This window comes from Acartia tonsa, chromosome 8 (assembly GCF_053477335.1).
Source record: "Acartia tonsa isolate MP-2025a chromosome 8, ASM5347733v1, whole genome shotgun sequence".
Taxonomy (NCBI): domain Eukaryota; kingdom Metazoa; phylum Arthropoda; class Copepoda; order Calanoida; family Acartiidae; genus Acartia; species Acartia tonsa.
In genome coordinates this window covers 5,410,727-5,429,599 of record NC_137267.1, presented here as the reverse complement: position 1 = coordinate 5,429,599, position 18,873 = coordinate 5,410,727, and the positions used below count along the sequence as shown (strand labels likewise).

Here is an 18,873-nt window from a genome sequence, read left to right as displayed (position 1 = left end):
AAAATTATAGCCTAAAACCTTTTTGAGACTTATTATTAGAAATAAAATAGCCTAAAACCATCTCAGGACCTATTAAAGCTCCACTGGATTGGGGAACCATATCGTTTCAGCAGTTAGCAAAATCCTTCTCTAGATTCAAAAAAAGCTTACTCATTTATATAATAATTAATATCACCCAAAATATAGGCCTGCCCCCCCCCCCCTCTTTTTTTAACCCCTCCCCTTTTTTTCACCCCCCAAAACAGGGAGGTGTCTATATTTGCCCAAAAGGACCGACATATTTGACAACTCTGAATATCACCTAAAAACTAGGCCCGCCCCCCCTCTTTTTTCACCCCCTCCCCTTTTTATCATACCCCAAAAAGGGGGATGCCCAAAACTGCCCGCCCTTTATGACAACCCTGGAGGTAATTATAAGGAGCTCTCATGAGACAGCATGTCAAGTCATAATGTACTTGAATGTGTCTCCTCATTCTCCAGGCGTCTCATTTCCCAATGCTTAGAATCTATCGCAAATCAAACAAAAATTACCTTGTGGATTCTATTATTTTAGATTTTATTTAAAGAATATAAAAAGTTTATTATTTTAGTTATATCAAACAAAAATTATATTTATATATTATATTATCACCATGGAAATTATATGGAAAATGTTAATTATCTTTTGATGAAATCTTAAATGTTTTGTTGAGTTCAAAAGGCAAAATAAAATAATTTGGCAAGATTTCATTAAAGGCTGTAAATTGCAAAAGTACATTAATCAGACTGTTTACAATATTACAAGTTACAACCTTTTTTTCTAAATTTACATTTTTATCCAATATCATACTTTTGTGTCTAAGCATTTGACTCAAAAGTTTGATCTCAACAAAACATTTGATATTGAGTCAAAAATTGCTTAACATTTAAATTTTTTTTTCAAATAAAACCATGGTGAAACAAATTTGTTGGTGTAACTAAATTAACATAAACATAGAATATTCACAAGAAAAATATTTCAGATTCACTGCTGGAAGGTGCTTTAAATAACTTGCACTCATTCGTGCATAGTCCCATTTAGCTTGATCAGTTTAAACTTAAATTTTAATCTGAAATGTACACTAAAGAAGTGGTTTCTTTATCAACATGGGTTATATATTGAACATCAAGTTAATGGCTAATTTATAGGAAAATTAGACTGTGATTCTTGAATTCTACTTTGAGAAATAGCTTTTATATTTTCACATCATGGTGGTGGTATGATGTAATTAAAAGTAGACTTTGGTACTATTTTTTCAGTGCAGATAATCTAATTTCTTGTTTTATTGACAGATATAGTATTATTCGTTTAAATTCATGGACTTTGTAAAATAATTGAGTGAGTAATTTTCTTTGCTTGACTAGGCTCTTTTATGGGATAGCACTAGCTAAATATCTACACTATGTCCCAATGTACAGCAATTGGGGCATGAACTTTTCTTACCACATGTTCATATTGTTATTCAATAATCCTTTTGAAGTTTGTTCGCTTTGGATCCTGCCTCTAGGAAACATGGATTAAAAATTTCTTGCAATATATAAATGTAGCCATATTTTGATTATTTTATAGAATAATCTATGAACACTAGCATCTTTTGAAATGAATTCGTGGTATTTAATTTGTGGATAGTTTTTCCTACTCCTATCATTCTAGGTGTGCATAGAATTCCGCATATTAACATATCCACATATAGTTTTATATTTGTTATAATTGCAAAATAGCCAAAACAATGTTAGGGAATGGATATATTACACCAGATTTTGATTTTCTCTAATAAAGTGAAACTCTCAGCAGGCAGAAAAAAAATACTTCACCCTATCAACCCCCTTTACCCAGGGAGTAACGGAGGGGACAATGGATCAAATATTCAATTTTTAGGAGACTCAGACTTATGGTACTGGCTTAAAGGGAATGTGCAAGAATTTAGCAGTTTCTGACTGAGTTTGGGTATTAGCGCAAGAAATGCTGCTACTTGCTATGTTAGTTTTGAATATAGCAGACAGAGTAGTTTAAATATAAATACACTGCCCCCCTCTTATACTCTATTTCACTTCCTTCTCCCCCACCTCCTTTTTTAAAGCAGACGAGAAAGGGAAATGGAGAAGGGAGGTGGGGGCAAGGGAAATAAACAGAATAAAAAGGGGCAGGAAGGGGTGTGGGTAATATTTTTGCCCAGCCAGCTAGAAGTTACCCTACATGCCTGCTTGCCCCTTTTTTCCCTGTTCATGTCCTTTGCCCCTTGCCCCCACCTCCCTTTTCCTTTCCCTGTCATCTGGAGAGTTCAAGGGAGATTTTTCTTGTAATAAATTACAGAATGGTTATATCAGTCTGTAATACTGATAATCTAATTTTCAAATGATTGCTTTTTTTTCTTGGAACTTTTTTCTTAGTTTATGGTTTTCTAGATTTTATTAACAATCCCTTTACAATTTCCTCCAAATTTTCTGGATCAATCTGGATTTCATGGCCTTTCTTTGAAAACTCTTAAATTGAATTGATTGCCCATTGTCCCCTCCCTTACTCCCTGCCCTTTACCCCATATCATACCCTTCAACCGGATGAATGAACTGACCAATGAATGAGTTCCATGTTAGCATCCTAGATTGACGATAACTTTACCCTGTCACAATATCCATGTATTTTCTTATCCATTGTTTTTGATGATGCGTGAATTTATTAGGTATGCGACTTTGGTTGGATTGAAAAATGATACTTTTGCGTAAGTGAATGCGCACCTACCACAATATCTATCCTATTTTGGTTAATAAAATATCTGTTTTTTGTCAAGTTAATCCTTGTAATTCATTTTTATGGTTTTGTACTTTAAATAAGCGAAGCAATTCTATATAGTTGGACATATAGATGGAAGGAAGAGTCCTACCTTGTAAGCGTAACAACTCTATAATAATGACATAAAGCTGTATAAAAGGCTAAAATTAATGAATAATGAGATATACTTCTTTATAAATGGGTCTAAAATAAACTCTACCCTATACAGGGAAAAAGGGGACATTGAACTGTAAATTATATTGGTACCCAAAGTATTAAACTATTCTCATTAGTTGGCTTAAAAATCTTGGGTACTTTTATCAAATCCTGAATTGGTGGTTTGATGGCAAACTAAAACTTTTTCTTTACATAAGGGTTAATTCGGTTTATCATCATTAGAGCTGTATATCTATTGTTTTATCCCTTAAGATCCCTGTTTTGTGGTTTTTAATTTATCAATACAACTTCGTTGTTTTTGGTGTTGTCATCCTTGTTCTTTTGATTTCATTTTCTTTTCAGAATTAATAATTCTTTTGATATGAAAATTATATAAGATTCTACCATAGAATTTCTTCCCACTGTTTAATTGCATAACAATTTTAAATTAAAATCCAGGGATCTCAATGGATAAGACAATGGATGATTTTATATGTATGTATCCCCAATGATGATAGACAAAATTACTTGTTGATATGTTTGGAAACTACCAGTTTGAAATCAACAAATCAAAATTCAAAAATTTACCCAAGACTTTTGAATAAGATAACATGTCATTAAACTTTGGTACCAGTGTAATTTACATTCAATCAATCCCTGTTCAAATGTATATTGTTCAAAGCATATATTGGAATCATCCTATCAATTTCAAACTATGTTTGAGGATTCATGCAACTATTTTCAAAGCGTAATTTAATTTTGAAATGGTATTTTCGATGACAATTTATTTATCTGTACATGATATTTAATGAGAGTTACATAAACTGTCAGTCCATTTATCAATTAGATAATCATCTTTTCAATCCATCTATCTATCGATAAATCTCTATATCCATCTATCTATCTATTTAGGATGACCAGCTATGGTTTGTTATGGAGTTCTGTGGGGCTTTTAATCCATCTATCTATCATCTTTTTATGTATCTATCTATCCATCTATTAATCTATCTATATATCAATCTATTATCTGTATTAATCTATCTATTTAGGATGACAAGCTATGGTTAGTAATGGAGTAATCCATTTATCTATCATTTAGTCCATCTATCTATCATCTATTTATGTATCTATCTATCAATCTAGTCTTACCTTAATCCATCCATTTATCTATCTATCTATTTAGGATGACCAGCTATGGTTAGTAATGGAGTATTGTGGGGCTGGTAGTGTTACAGATTTAGGTAAGATACCTTTACTATCAATTTCAAAAGAGAAAAATTTATGACAAAACCATAAAAGTGAAGCTTCAAAATTAAACAAAAGAACATTAACAATAACTGAGATTGTCAGAACTTAGAAATTAACACAAAATTGTAAATTAGATATTATAAAATACTGTTCAAGAACATATTTACTTGAGATGCCTCGCCTATAACTGTGTACCATGTCGACAGATTTAGGAATCACTATTCCAAGAATCAAAAAAACTACTTTTTTAAAATGGTTCAATGTACCTAACTTTCACAGGAATCGCCATGCTAACTATAAAAAAAAACAAGCAAAAACTCATGCATAGCTTTATTTTTGACTAGAGGAAAAGTTAAATATAATATTTAATAGAATTTAGAAGCATAATTAAAACAGACAGGAAAGATAATTAAACACTGCATTGCTAATAAAGACGTTCATTCGAAAAAGACTGAGAAAGCTGTTATAAATAATATGAATATTTAGTATGGAAACTTTTTCATAACCTCTATCTCCTATAGAATAATGTAATATGGTAATAATTTCTTTGTTTATTGAATGATCTGGATTAACATTATTTTATTTCGAAACATAGCAAAATTGATGTTATAATACAATCAGAAGTGTGCAGAAGGGGACTTATGGCCTATTTTAAAGTCACCAAAGTTTTATAATAATGTTTTCTTATTCATTGGCTTAACAACTTTGGGGACTTTTATCGAATTTTGATTGGTTTGTTCATTAAATTGAGTTTCCAATTATTTTAACCACTAATTTTAATCGAATGAAGGGATAACTTTGTGTAAAATTCTTGAAAATGTAAATTAATTTATTGATAATTGTCTTATTCCTTTAGATCCCTGATACCATCCCGTCAATGCATAACATCCCCCTTTGCACGCCTCAGTATTTAATTATGGAGATAAATTTCAATATTTATGAACTTGTCTGTCTTTGAATTCAGTGATTTTATGACGATACCTTCCTACCCTACTACAACACAGTTACTAATTACCTACTAAACAACATTAACATGCCTTTCAATTAATTTTAAATTGAATAAATTTAAATACTGGAATAGTTAACATTTTTTACCCTTGTATATTTTTAGTTTTTAAGGATTGGAATTTTAAACAAAAAGTTATTTTTTACGTATTAGTAAAGCAAATAAATTGAAGGGGGGGAGGGGCAGGGTAAGAATTAAATAGAAACATGATAATGAATGGCCAAGGAGGGATGGGACATTGGTTTGTTAATTACAATGGAACTTAAAGCTTTATAACCACGTTATCTTATTCATCGGCTTTGAAACTTCGGGTATTTTTATTAAATTTTGATTGGTTGGTTCCAAACTAGGGTTGGGCCGGATACTTTTTTGGCCGGATACCGGATATCCGGCCGATTTCAAATGCCGGATATCCGGTAACCGGCCGGATATCCGGCCAACGACGGATATCCGGCAAATATCCGGTTATCCGGCCAAATTACCGGATATCCGGCCGAATAACCGGCCAAATTACCAGATATTAAAGTAGTACAAAAAAATTCTTCAGAAATCTTATATCTATAATACAAAGTAGAACGATGTCTGTCCGTCTGTCCGTCTGTCCGTCTGTCTGTCCGTCTGTCTGTCTGTCCCTTAAGATCTCGGTAACCACTGAACCGATCGGATTCTACTCTTCAGGGTATCTACCTATTAGTCCTGTGGTGGTTTTAAGCTATTTTCTTGGGGGGTGGGACACCCCTAACCCCCCCAAAAACCAAAAAATCCCCCCCCCCATTTTTTTTTTTTTTTTTTTTTTTGAAGGAGATTTCCAAGGTCCTTTCGATTTTCGCCATAATTTTTTTTTTTATCACCTCTTGGGGCAAAGCCCCTAGAGGCTAGGGGCGAAGCCGCTAGTAAATTTACATAAAGTTAAACTTATTCAGAAAAAATGTTCTTCTACCTTCAATAATAAGAAAATTATAGCCATTTAAGATTTTAAAAAGCAGAGATTTTTGGTGTAAAGTATAAAAAATTAGAGAGCCGGATATCCGGCCGGATAGTTTCAATATCCGGTATCCGGCCGGATATTGAAAATGGCCGAATATCCGGCCGGATATCCGGCCACACCGGATATCCGGCCCAACCCTATTCCAAACTAATAGTATCAAAATTTTCAACCAATAATTTTATCTACAAAAGGGTACTTTTTTGTATGAGTATTGAGGATTTACATTAATTTATTGGCCATGTTATCCCTTTCGATCCATATCACGGCATTGACGTTTATAATGGCAAAATCTAAGTATAAATAGCTACGATACTAAATAAGCATAGAACTACAAAAATAAATCCGCAATGCCCCAAAAAATGTAAAAACTAATGCAGATTTAGCAGTTAGTAGTGTCATTGACCTTATATGATTTAGACACTCATATGTAAAAGTGTGCTGTATTTGTGTACAGTTGTGTGTGTGTGTTTGTGTGTGTTAATGTGTGTAAAGTGAAGCTACTCTATTCAGAGATTTTAAGGGATAAGTTAATGCCAATAAATTTCTGTACATTCCCAATGAAGATACACAAAATTACCCCTTCTGTAGGTTACAATTAGTTTTTGTAACGTTTGGACACTCAACTAAATGAACCAACTAATCAAAATCCAATAGAAGTCCCCAAGGTTCTTAAGCAAACGAATAAGAAACGATATTATGAAACTTATGAGTATTTACTCTAAATAAATATTTTTATGTTTGTTTATTTAGCTTTGATATTGCTTAAGTATTTATAGATATTGTCATCCTTGTTTTGTTATATTGTATTGGTTACCTATATCAACTTTTTCTACTTTATTAAAGTTAGCTGCGCTACTTAAAGCTCTTGTTTTTGTATGAGAGTGTAAATTTGCTTTTTTGCGTCATTTAACATTTGTATCTATCTACAGTAAATTATGTAGTATTAGTAGACTTAATAGAGTTGATTTATTTGTTTTAAAAAAACAAGTATGACAACATCATTTAGTAGTGAAGCATATCATTCATGGTTGGACATGCGGACAAAGTGAGGTCCAGAGAAAATTTTAATAGTCCTGATTGGATGTTTTCTTGAAGCATGATTGACAGACAAACTGACCGTTTCGTATATGGAATCCATACAAAATTTCAGCTGTCTATACACTGTTGCACGGCCAGATGAAAAAAGTTTATTTTAGTGTTAGGCAAAAATGACTTTGCAATTCATTGTATCAGTAAGCACGTCTAATAGCACCCTTCGCTAATTTTAAAATCCAACTAAATCTAATTTTTGAAAAATTTAAGTTTGAAATTTTTAAGTTCAAATTTCAGCCCCTAAGAGCTTACCTACACTCATCCATGATAAGAAAAAAAACAAATATTCATACTTTTTAATTATTTACTACTAATTCATACTAGAGTGGTTTTATGAAGTCTTTCATAAAACCACTCTATACATATATTGTATATGATTTGTTTAAGGCTGAATTTCCGTGACATTAGCAAAGCAACTGATAAAAATGGCCATTAATTAACTCCCTTCAAGAGAGGTTTTATGAAGAACTTTATAAGGGCAAACTTGTTTAAAATTTTAAATCAATTATCTTTGCTTTTTTTTGTTATGATTGTTAGGTAACTCCTAGGGGATGAAAATTGAACTTAAAATTTTCAAATCTAGGTAATTTTCTCAAAAATAAGATTTAGTTGGATTTTAAAATTAGCGAAGGGTGTTATTAGACGTACTTACTAATACAATTGCAAAGTCATTTTTGCCTAACACTAAAATAAACTTTTTTCATCTGGCCGTGCAACAGTGTATATTAAATAGGAGAAAATCTTGTTTCCCAAAAGACGGACGGACATTGTGAATGTCAGGCTAACTTCGCTACCAAAGAAAGTGGTTTTGTCCTGAATGGGCTGATTGGATATCAAAACCCAATTAATATATTAAAATTTGATAGGAGGACCAAAGACTTAATAAGCGTAAAACCTTAATGAACAAACAAAAACAACCTGTTGCCTTGTGATGTACTTTGTGATAAGACAATAGGCGATAAATTGATGTACATCCTTAATAATTATATACAAAATTACTACTTTTGTAGATTACAATTAGTGGTTGAAACGTTTGGACACTTAACTAAATGAATCAATCAATCAAAATAAGTCCCCAATGTTCTTTAGCTAATGAATAAGAAAACGTTCTTATAAGACTTTGGGTACTAGTTTAATAAACAGCACAATGTCTCCTCCCTCCCTGTGAATTTGTAGTTTTTATTTTATAAAAATAATAACGTTTTTCACCGTTGTATAAAGTGTTAATCCCAAATCTCTAAGTTGAAAATAGCTTAAAACCATCCAAATACGTCAAGAAAGAATCTATGAAAAGCACAATTCCTTGAGACCAGCTGTTTTAGAGATATATATTTGCAGATTTCGAATAATTTTATTTCTAAGATTTCATGAATTTGAAAATTTAAAAAAATAACCGTTAGTGAAAATCTACGTATTATCTATATAACCCAAAATTTTAGGGAAAATGAGTTAATTTTAGAGAAGGTATTTCGATTTAAGATATTTTTAAAATTAATATAATTTTACTGTCAAAGCATAGTTATTTATCAATCTTATTATAGAGATCTTTCCGCGGATAGTAAAATAAAACAATATAAGTTTGATTCCAGTTTTGTTTGGCCAATTTATTTTACGATTTTCATTTTAACATGCGTGGAAAAGATTTTTAGTATTGCTTATTATAACCGATTCTAAATCAGCGGATATTAATCGGTTTTGAAAACAAACTGGAAAATCTGTTAAAAATCACTCTAAATTTTGTTTCCCTTTTTTTATTTAATACAAAAAATTCTTAGTCTTGGGGCTAAAACGTTTATCATAATTATCAATCAAATAATATCATGAAAACTAAATTTTAGTTTCTATAAGATTTGTATTGGTTTCCCTCAAAGTGCAAGGCGATCACAAATTACCCCATTATTTTCAAATAAATTAAAAAATTAAGAGGGATAGGATAGCGTTTTGTTTGTTTATCGGGTACTGTATAGCCCTGCGGGGTCAGGTTCCCCCGTAAGGGTTATAATTATAAAGAAAAAATACCTCTCCTTATAATTGAAAAATTTCAAAAATAACGTGAGGGTTTAAATGCTCGGTAGAAACTTCGTGGGAAATCTCAAAAAAAAATTGTGGATTATGAAAAATGATTTTAATGAATCTTTTTTCTAAATCGCCCTAAACGTTTTTCTGTCAAAAATTAATATAAAACACTTCAGTGTAAAGCAAAAAAAGAGTAGCTTCATTTCTATCAATAAAGGTTTGAATAAAAAATGAATTAAATTCAAATGTATTAATAATAATCAAGTTTTTGCTTAAATAAAATTTGTTTGTGTATATCCAGGGAGGGGACATTGGTCTGTTTATTACACAAGTCCACAAAGTTTCATAATAACGTTTATTATTCGTTGGCTTAAAATCTTAGGACTTGAATTGAATTTTAATTAGTTTTTGTGTATTATCATTGAAGATGTATATTAATTAATCGGCCATTGTCTTATCCCTTTAAACCCCTATATTCAGAAACTCTACAATAAAAGTTAAACTATGCAAATCTCTTTTTTATCCATTTTATTAGCTACCAAAGGCAGACCTATAAAATTTTTTGGAAACACTTTTTTTGTCCATTTTCCTATTCCTTTATCCCTGGTATTTCTTGTTGTAAAGCAATAAAATACTTATCATCTTTATTCATTTAATTCTCTAAGAAAGACTCTGTTGATATTATTTAGCGCATCGTATCGTAGACAGCTATCCGCAGATATTAAAATGAAAAATTATATCATCAATGCCAGTTTGGTTAGCTCCGAGAAGTTATTTAAACTGGTATTAATTTTATGTTTTTTTTTGTTTTTTTTTTTCATAGAAAATTGTCTGTAATAGGATGCTATACATGATTTTTCATTATGGCTTATAACCGGTTCTAATTAAGCGGATATTAATCAGTTTCGAAGCCCTAAAGTTGTAAGGACTAGTGTAATAAACAAAGTCTTCTCTCTCCCTGCATTTACTAGGCGCGTCTTTGTTAAATAAGATTTTAATCAGGAATGGACAAATTTAAATAAAAAACATATGGAGATATGTTTAAAACATTGTTGCATGTTTTAGAATATAATAGAAATTAGAATAAAAGGAATGCCTTTGCCATTTAACTGTCTATCTCACATTTTTAGGTCTTACAGACAAAGGTTCCTTTCTTGCAGTAACTATTAAAATTAAAATCTGTTTTTAATCAATGTACAATTTTACAATTCGTTTATTAGAAAATTTGTTCCTTATTTAAATCTGATATTTATTTTCAAGCAAGAAATCTTTCACAATCATAATAAAAACAAACAATTTCCCAGTATTTATGACCTTTCATCGCCCCTCCCTCTTTTTAAAGGCGAACCTTTTCTATAATTAGGAATTCTCCATTCGTCCGTACATAACGGTTAGCTCTTATCGTTAATTTAAGCATATTAGAATTGTCCAATAGACATCAAACTTTGCACGATGATTCCTGTAACAGTACGATTTAGCTGTCTAAACTCAAGAATTTAATCTGTTCAGCAGTTATTGAAATCTTAAGTTACAAACAAAACAAACTTATTTCTTATTTATATTATAGGATGATTTTATCTTTCTAGTTTGGGGGGGGGGGGGGGGGTTCATTTAGATTGGATGGGAATTTTACCCCTTAAAAACTTGTCCTGTAATAAGAAGTTAGGTGGCTATGAAATGTTTTTTCATAGCTGCTAATATTTCTCAATAGCATATTAAATAAATTGTGGAATAGTGCTATAGCTTTCCGCGGATATTGAAATGAAAAACTATGATATTGAAACCAGTTTTGTAAGCCCCAGGCAAACAGTAACTGAACTAGTAATAATTTTATGCTTTTAATTTTAATATTTGTGGGAAATTGTTTTTAATACGATGCTATACTTGATTTTTCAGTATGGCTAAGAACCAAAACGTTTATTACAGACGTACATATTTTTGTGGATAAAGAATAATTTTACTTTTAAAAGGATAAAAATCTTCTGTATTGTATAAACATTAGATTTTAATAATCTTTGTGTATGTCCATTAATAAACTAGAAAGACTACATACATTTTTAGCAAAGCTAGAAAAAAGAAGGTGGAGTAAACCCACCAATGATTACTCATGCCATGTTTCATTTTGAAATTCAGATTTTAAGTGCCATTGATTACGTGATGGTTGCATTAACCCCCCCCCCCCCCTTTTATCACTTTTGTAAGAAGCGATATTTTGGATGTTGCACCAGATGTTCATTTACTCTGAAAAAGTGATGCTCGTAGCTGGCTAAAATAATTATACCCTTTTCCCATTCCCACCTACTAGATGAACGAACTTACCAATAAATGAGGTCCATTTTTGCAAGCTTAATTGACGACAAATTTTCCACTGTCAATATTAACAACTTATATCCTATATATACATTGCTTCATATTTGAACTCTTGTTACATTATTTTAGGTTGGCAGTTCTTTAAGGGGGGGGGAAGTTTTGACACTTTCGCTTACTCCGTGATTATTGGGCTAGGTATTAAAGTTAGACTATAGGTTATTTGGGATAAAAGTTTACTTTTGGTTAGTACTTCACGGATTTTTAATCATTTTTTGGATAACCCCACCCCTTAGCCCCCCGGGGCTCAAAATCCCCCTAAAAATGAACCTAACCTTAATTTTCTCAGGAACCATTTGACCAAAAGAGATGATTTCTTAAACTTAAGCTTTTATGCTTATAAACTAACTTCTGATTTAGAAGTCACCCCCCTGCCACAAACCCCGAGCCCTCCGGGGCTCAAAAAAACCCTAAAAATGAACCTAACCTTAATTTTCTCAGGAACCATTTGACCAACAGAGATGATCTCTTAAACTTAAGCTTTTGTGCTTATAAACTAACTTCTAGTTTACAAGTCAGCCCCCTGCCACCAACCCCTAGCCCTCCGGGGCTCAAAAAAAACTCTAAAAATGAACCTAACCTTAATTTTCTCAGCAACCATTTGACCAACAGAAATGATTTCTTAAACTTAAGCTTTTATGCTTATAAACTAACTTTTAATTTAGAAGTCACCCCCCTGCCGCCAACCCCTAGCCCTCCGGGGCTCAAAATCCCCCTAAAAATGAACCTAACCTTAATTTTCTCAGGAACCATTTGACCAACAGAGATGATTTCTTAAACTTAAGCTTTTATGCTTATAAACTAACTTCTAGTTTACAAGTCAGCCCCCTGCCACCAACCCCTAGCCCTCCGGGGCTCAAAAAAACTCTAAAAATGAACCTAACCTTAATTTTCTCAGCAACCATTTGACCAACAGAGATGATTTCTTAAACTTAAGCTTTTATGCTTATAAACTAACTTCTAGTTTAGAAGTCACCCCCCTGCCGCCAACCCCTAGCCCTCCGGGGCTCAAAAAAACCCTAAAAATGAACCTAACCTTAATTTAAATTTCTTATTTGTAGAGTTAGAGGTACACTTATTAGACCAAATATGCTTATTTTTGGATGTTATTGACATATCTCCTGAAAAAATTAGAATCGGCCTCCAGGTTCGGGTGCTGCAGGCCTCCAGGTCCACTCAGGAGACAGGTAAAAATTTAAATTTCTTATTTGATGGTTTAGAGGTACACTTATTAAACCAAATATGCATCTTTTTGGATGTTATTGACATATCTGCTGAAAAAATTAAAATCGGCCTCCAGGTTCAGGTGCTGCAGGCCTCCAGGTCCACTCTGGAGACAGGTAAAAATTAAAATTTCTTTTTTGAAGAATTAGAGGTAAACTTATTAAACCAAATATGCATCTTTTTGGATGTTATTGACATATCTCCTGAAAAAATTAGAATTGGCCTCCAGGTTCAGGTGCTGCAGGCCTCCAGGTCCACTCTGGAGACAGGTAAAAATTAAAAGTTCTTATTTAAAGATATGTGTTCTAGGCAGGGTCTAGGTGACCTCCAGGCGACTGCTGGATAGGGAAAATTAAACAAATTGTATTTTTTGAATTTAGAGAAAGTTGTGCTCCAAGCAGGCTCAAGGTGTCCTCTAGGATTAAGTTTCTTGTTGTACATATTTTTTATTTCTATTTAGTAACCTTTCATCTTAATTCAAACATTACACATAAGGATTTTTACCTGTTGAGCAGGCTCCTGGAGCCTGTCGGGAACACATATTGAAGCCGTAAACAATAAATTTGACTATATTATTTACTTTAACCTTATTCTATTTAAATACCTTTCCTCTAAATTCCAAACTAACTATTTTAGATATTCACCTGAACCCGGAGGCCGATTCTAATTTTTTCAGCAGATATGTCAATAACATCCAAAAAGAAGCATATTTGGTTTAATAAGTGTACCTCTAACTCTTTAAATAAGAAATTTAAATTTTCACCTGTCGAGAGTGGACCTGTAGGCCTGCAGCACCCGAACCTGGAGGCCGATTCTAATTTTTTTAGGAGATATGTCAATAACATCCAAAAAGATGCATATTTGGTTTAATAAGTGTACCTCTAAACCTTCAAATAAGAAATTTAAATTTTTACCTGTCTACTGAGTGGATCTGGAGGCCTGCAGCACCTGAACCTGGAGGCCGATTATATTTTTGTTCAGCAGATATGTCAATAACATCCAAAAAGAAGCATATTTGGTTTAATAAGTGTACCTCTAACTCTTCAAATAAGAAATTTTAATTAAAGTTAGGTTCATTTTGATTTTTTTTTGAGCCCCGGGGGGCAAGGGGTTGGCGGCAGGGGGGCTATTTCTAAACTTAAACTTAGTTCATAAGCATAAAAGCTTATGTTAAGAAATCATCTCTATTGGACAAATAGTTCCTGAGAAAATTAAGGTTAGGTTCATTTTTAGGGTTTTTTGAGCCCCGGGGGGCTAGGGGTTGGCGGCAAGGAGGTGACTCCTGAACTTAAACTCAATTTATAAGCATAAAAGCATAAGTTTAAGAAATCATCTCTGTTGATCAAATGGTTCCTGAGAAAATTAAGGTTAGGTTCATTTTTAGGTTTTTTTTGAGCCCCGGAGGGCAAGGGGTTGGCTGAAGGGGGTTACTTCTATACAAGAAGTTAGTTTATAAGCATAAAAGCTTAAGTTTAAGAAATCATCTCTGTTGGTCAAATGGTTCCTGAGAAAATTAAGGTTAGGTTCATTTTTAGGGTTTTTTGATCCCCGGAGGGCTAGGTGTTGGCGGCAGGGGGGCGACTTCTAAACTTAAACTTAGTTTATAAGCATAAAAGCTTAAGTTTAAGAAATCATCTCTATTGGTAAAATGGTTCCTGAGAAAATTAAGGTTAGGTTCATTTTTAGGGTTTTTTTGAGCCCCGGAGGGCTAGGGGTTGGCGGCAGGGGGGTGACTTCTAAACTAGAAGTTAGTTTATAAGCACAAAAGCTTAAGTTTAAGAAATCATCTCTATTGGTCAAATGGTTCCTGAGAAAATTAAGGTTAGGTTCATTTTTAGGGTTTTTTGAGCCCCGGAGGGCTAGGTGTTGGCGGCAGGGGGGAGACTTCTAAACTTAAACTTAGTTTATAAGCATAAAAGCTTAAGTTTAAGAAATCATCTCTATTGGTAAAATGGTTCCTGAGAAAATTAAGGTTGGGTTCATTTTTAGGGTTTTTTTGAGCCCCGGAGGGCTAGGGGTTGGCGGCAGGGGGGTGACTTCTAAACTAGAAATTAGTTTATAAGCACAAAAGCTTAAGTTTAAGAAATCATCTCTGTTGGTCAAATGGTTCCTGAGAAAATTAAGGTTAGGTTCATTTTTAGGGTTTTTTGAGCCCCGGAGGGCTAGGTGTTGGCGGCAGGGGGGCGACTTCTAAACTTAAACTTAGTTTATAAGCATAAAAGCTTAAGTTTAAGAAATCATCTCTATTGGTAAAATGGTACCTGAGAAAATTAAGGTTAGGTTCATTTTTAGGGTTTTTTTGAGCCCCGGAGGGCTAGGGGTTGGCGGCAGGGGGGTGACTTCTAAACTAGAAGTTAGTTTATAAGCACAAAAGCTTAAGTTTAAGAAATCATCTCTGTTGGTCAAATGGTTCCTGAGAAAATTAAGGTTGGGTTCATTTTTAGGGTTTTTTTGAGCCCCGGAGGGCTAGGGGTTGGTGGCAGGGGGGTGACTTCTAAATCAGAAGTTAGTTTATAAGCATAAAAGCTTAAGTTTAAGAAATCATCTCTTTTGGTCAAATTGTTCCTGAGAAAATTAAGGTTAGGTTCATTTTTAGGGGGATTTTGAGCCCCGGGGGGCTAGGGGGTGGGGTTATCCAAAAAATGATTAAAAATCCGTGAAGTACTAACCAAATGTAAACTTTTATCCCAAATAACCTATAGTCTAACTTTAATACCTAGCCCAATAATCACGGAGTAAGCGAAAGTGTCAAAACTTCCCCCCCCCCCCTTATTTCTTGTTAAAATCATGAAAATATGAAGTTTTTAATAAAAAGCTTTAGATTGAAATTTTGTATATATATGGAACCTTTATACAACTATTGAAAGGTTTACGTTAATATTGCATATTTTGATATTATATTATGTATATTAAATTAATTTTCTCATACAGACTTCATAATTCGTTGAGTAGCTACGCTACTTTAAAATACCAAGAAAACTTTTTGCTATCTACGTGTGTGTATCACCCTATTCATTTTATGCTAAATACAATTTGATCACAGAGTAAAAGACAAGTATTCTCAAAAAGAAATCGTACATTTGAAGAGTGGATAATCGCTGGGAGGGAGGGGACATTGGGCTGTTTATTAAACTGATCCCCAAAATTTTATAAGAACTTTTTCTTTTTCGTTGACTCTACAAAATTGGGGACTTTTATTGAATTATGATTGGTTGGTTCATTTGGTGGAGTTTCCAAAAGAAAGAGTTATTTTGTGTATCATCATTAAGGATCAATATTTATCGTCCATTGTCTTATCCCTTTAGATCCCTGATATGCATACCCACAGACACTTAATACTTAAGTTTAAATGATTTTCTGAATGTCTGTCTTCACCCTAAGTTTGTTGATTAATTATGAGGCCTTTGTGATACCATCTATTGAATTAAACTTTTTTATCACTTAAAATATTCAATCAAAATATAAAATATCTTTTTAGAAAGTTTAGGATAGTACAATTGTTTGTCTATTAAGATTTATTGTAACAGTTTAAACTTACCTAGTTGCTTATGAATCTTTAATTTGTTAAAGAAAGTAACATTTAAAAATTCTCTTTATGGAAATATGCATTTAAGACATTTTGAAAAACTTGCAATTTAAATTGCCAAATCAAATATACACAAAATCTTCTTAAGTTAAGTAAAGGTATAGCAAAAAAGTTGACCTACAAAAAAAACAAGATTCAGTTTTTCTAAAGCAATCATAATAAACTTTGTTAGTTTTTAATTACAGATATATATTAGGTAGGTATCCTTTATTACTCAGTTGAATATTCTTCAGTACATATCAAAAAGTAATATTTAAAGTAGTTTAATCAGAGATATAAGTATAAAGGCAGAAAATGTTGCTTACTAGTCCAATGTCTCATCCCTTAATCCATGGTGATTAATAAAAAGAGAAGCTCTACAGCAAAAACATTTCATTGCATAATAAAATTTTGTGGTTTTGCTACAAACTATCCATTCAAATCATGAGAAACAAAATTATCCCTTATGTAGATCTAAACTAATGGTCGAAAAGTTTGGGCACTGCTAGTTTGAAAATAACTAATCCAAATTGAATAAAAGTACCCAAAGTTTTTGACTCAATGAATAAGCGAATGTTTCAAAACTTTGGGTAACAAATTTACAGACCAATGTCCCCTCCCTCTTTGAAAATATCCTAATAATTTTGATGGGTAGAATCCTAACCCCACCAATCTCTTTAGAATGTTATCTTTTCTTGCTGTAACCCTTTATTTGTGCCATTTCCATAATTATCATATTCTTTTGTATCACAGTATAGTTACACCTCAATAGTGGCTGTTATTCAGTTGTTATTTAGTTGGTTTGAATTAACTTAGGAACTGGCGGATTTATGTAAGATATTCGCGTGGGTGGGGGTATTTATTAGTATTTGCAATGCTATGGAGGGAGGGTACATTGGATTGTAAATTATACACTGGTACCCAAAGTTTTATAAGCGCGTTTTCTTATATGTTGGCTTAACACCTTTTGGGACTTTTATTGAATTTTGAATAATTGGTTCATTAAGTTGAGTGTCCAAACGTTTCAACCACTATTTTATTACACAGAAACAGTGCTTTTTCTACTTCATTAGGGATGTATTGTATATCAATTAAGCGTCCATTGTCTTATCACTTAAGATTCCTGGCATCTGTCTATTTTATCTTTTTCTATTCATCTATATGATCAATTTCAATCCATCAATCAAATTTATTTAACCATTTCTATCCATCTATCTAATCTATTTATCTATTTTATTGAAATCAATCAAAGGACAGAGATTTAAGGGGGAATGGATCTATCTATCTTTCTATGACCTATCTGTCCATACATCTTATCTATTTATCTATTTCTATCTATCTAATCTATTTTAGTGAAATCAAAGGACAGAGCCTCAAGGAGGATTAGATCTATCTTCTATTTATCTATTTCTATCTATCTAACCTATTTATCTATTTTAGTGAAATCAATCAAAGGACAGAGCCTCAAGGAGGATTGGATCTATCTATCTTTCTATGACCTATCTGTCCATACATCTTATCTATTTCTATCTATCTAATCTATTTTAGTGAAATCAAAGGACAGAGCCTCAAGGAGGATTGGATCTATCTATCTATTTCTATCTATCTATCTAATCTATTTATCTATTTTAGTGAAATCAATCAAAGGACAGAGCCTCAAGGAGGATTGGATCGCATATATTTCTAGGTAATTTTTATATTTTTACAAAAGGATGACGACATAGAAAAGCGAAGCTTCTATATTTTTAAAGTCGGAAAAATGAACAGAACATTGGCAGGGTGACCACTGTGTACTATATGTACTATATGTACTATATAGTCAAATTTTTGTACTATAATATGGTACTATATGACAAATTAGGTACTATATGTACTATATGAGTTGAAATTTTGGTACTATATGAAAAATTTTAAATATTTTTTTAAAAATTAATAAGTATGATAATATTGTTTGTTACAATATTAAAATACAAAATGAAATTTGTAGAAATAGTATTTATTATACCTGTTTTTTTTTATATATTTGTTATGATTATTATTTATTCTTTCTTTGACATTAAAATTCATCTACTCAGGATAAAAATTCATCCACATTTATATAAAAAAAATTTGGTGCATTATTTTAACCCATTTCTTTTATGACAATTGACATCAAAAAAGTGTTCTGGTAGTTTTTTTTCATCAATATGTCAATTTCGATTTTCATAAAAAAAACTATGGTTTTATATAACTTCCTAAATTCGCTTTGAAGAGTAGATTAAAGAATTTAAAAAAAAACGATTTTTAAAGATTTTGATCATAGCAAGGACTATCCTCAAAAGACTGACAATTTTGGACGTTTTAGCAAATTCAGGTGATTTTGACAGTTATTTAAGGATAACTTTTTAATGGTCAATATTTTTATAAACCGTTTTTTGATTCTT

At 32.2% G+C, this 18,873-nt stretch overlaps 1 protein-coding gene across 24 annotated transcripts in view; it reads left to right on the top strand.

Moving 5' to 3' along the window:
- The window catches only part of msn (serine/threonine-protein kinase msn), a 70,353-nt gene that overhangs the window by 18,796 nt on the left and 32,684 nt on the right, over positions 1-18,873 (top strand). For all 24 annotated transcript variants that reach the window (XR_013881644.1, XR_013881645.1, XR_013881642.1 and 21 more), the window contains exons 7-8: positions 4,128-4,185; positions 18,083-18,137. Coding sequence is in view for 1 of the 24 variants with exons in the window: in XM_080168828.1 (XP_080024954.1) it covers positions 4,128-4,185; positions 18,083-18,137 (113 nt within the window). In the remaining 23 variants the exon portion in view is untranslated. The remainder of the gene's footprint in view (positions 1-4,127; positions 4,186-18,082; positions 18,138-18,873) is intronic.